Raw genomic sequence first — 1291 nt, 5'->3', positions numbered from 1 at the left:
GTGGCTCAGCCTGTAATCCCGCGCTTTGGGAGGCCGAGGTGAGTGGATTGCCTGAGCCCGCGGGTTTGAGACCCGCCTGGGCAACTTGGCGAGACCTCATCTCTACAATAAATCAAAAAATTAGCCGGGTGTGGTAGCGTGCACCTGTAGGTCCAGCTACTTGGAAGGCTGAGGCGGAAGGATCGCCGGAGCTCAGCAGGTAGAGGCTGCGGTGGCCAGAAGCGGCCACTGCACTCCAGTCTGGCGACAGAGTGAGACTCCAACTCAAAAAAAAGAAAAAAAGAAAAAAAAGAAAGGGATATGCTAACATGAGATAAAATAATCACATACAGTAACCCAGGTGACTTTTTATCTTTCTCAGGGGCCATTTACTAATGACTATATTTTTCACTGCTGCTATGACAACTTTGTTTCTCAGGCTATATATGAGAGGGTTAAGCATAGGAGTAAGGATAGCATTAAACATAAAGAGAGACTCATTCAATTTGGGGGTGTTAAAGGAGCCAGGTCTCATGTAGACCAAAATAGCAGGCCCAAAGTAAAGACTAACCACACAAAGGTGGGAGGAACAGGTGGCCAGAGCCTTGTTCCTGCCCTCAGGGGAATTCATGCCGAGGATGGCAAGGAAAATGAGGGTATAAGAGACCAGAATGAGACTTAGAGGAATAAGAACGACCAGAAAGCTTGAGACAACAACTGACTTCACATAAACTGAAATGTCCTCACAAGTAAGCTTTAGAAGAGCCATGACTTCACACAAAAAGTGTGGGATTTCTCGGGGATGACAAATGGGGAAGTGCATGGCATAAGCTGTGTGAACCAGGGAAGTTACTGACCCTCCTCCCCAGGACCCAATGACCATCTGTATACAGATGGTGTGGCTCATGATGACTGAATACCTCAGTGGGTTACAGATAGCGATGTAGCGGTCATAGGACATAAGGGTCAGCAGGAGACACTCAGCAATACCCAGAGTTAAGCTGAAGAAGATCTGGGCTCCACAACCAACCTGTGATATAGTTCTTTTTCCTGAGAAGAAGTTTGTGACCATTTTGGGGACAGAAGTTGAGATCAAAGCCAAGTCAATGAGGGAAAGCTGACTGAGCAGGAAATACATGGGGGAGTGAAGTCTGGAATCCAGCCAGATGAGGAGAATGAGAAAAACATTGCCCAAGACAGCCACAAAGTAGACCAGAAGAATGATGCAGATGAGGATAACAAGGTGACTGAACTCAGGCCAGAGCCCCAGGAGAATGAAATCTGTGGTGATAGTTTCATTGTTTCTTTCCAT

At 46.8% G+C, this 1291-nt stretch overlaps 1 protein-coding gene across 1 annotated transcript; it reads right to left on the bottom strand.

The window, feature by feature from the left end:
- Window positions 1-322: 322 nt before the first annotated feature.
- Window positions 323-1291, bottom strand: LOC103266699 (olfactory receptor 2AJ1-like). Its single transcript, XM_008064331.1, has one exon. The coding sequence runs from the start codon at window positions 1289-1291 to the stop codon at window positions 323-325; it is 969 nt and encodes a 322-aa protein (XP_008062522.1).

Source organism: Carlito syrichta, unplaced genomic scaffold, assembly GCF_000164805.1.
Source record: "Carlito syrichta isolate Samal-C Ts95f unplaced genomic scaffold, Tarsius_syrichta-2.0.1 Scaffold307299, whole genome shotgun sequence".
In the NCBI taxonomy this organism is placed as follows: Eukaryota; Metazoa; Chordata; class Mammalia; order Primates; family Tarsiidae; genus Carlito; species Carlito syrichta.
This window is presented reverse-complemented; position numbering and strand designations above follow the sequence as displayed.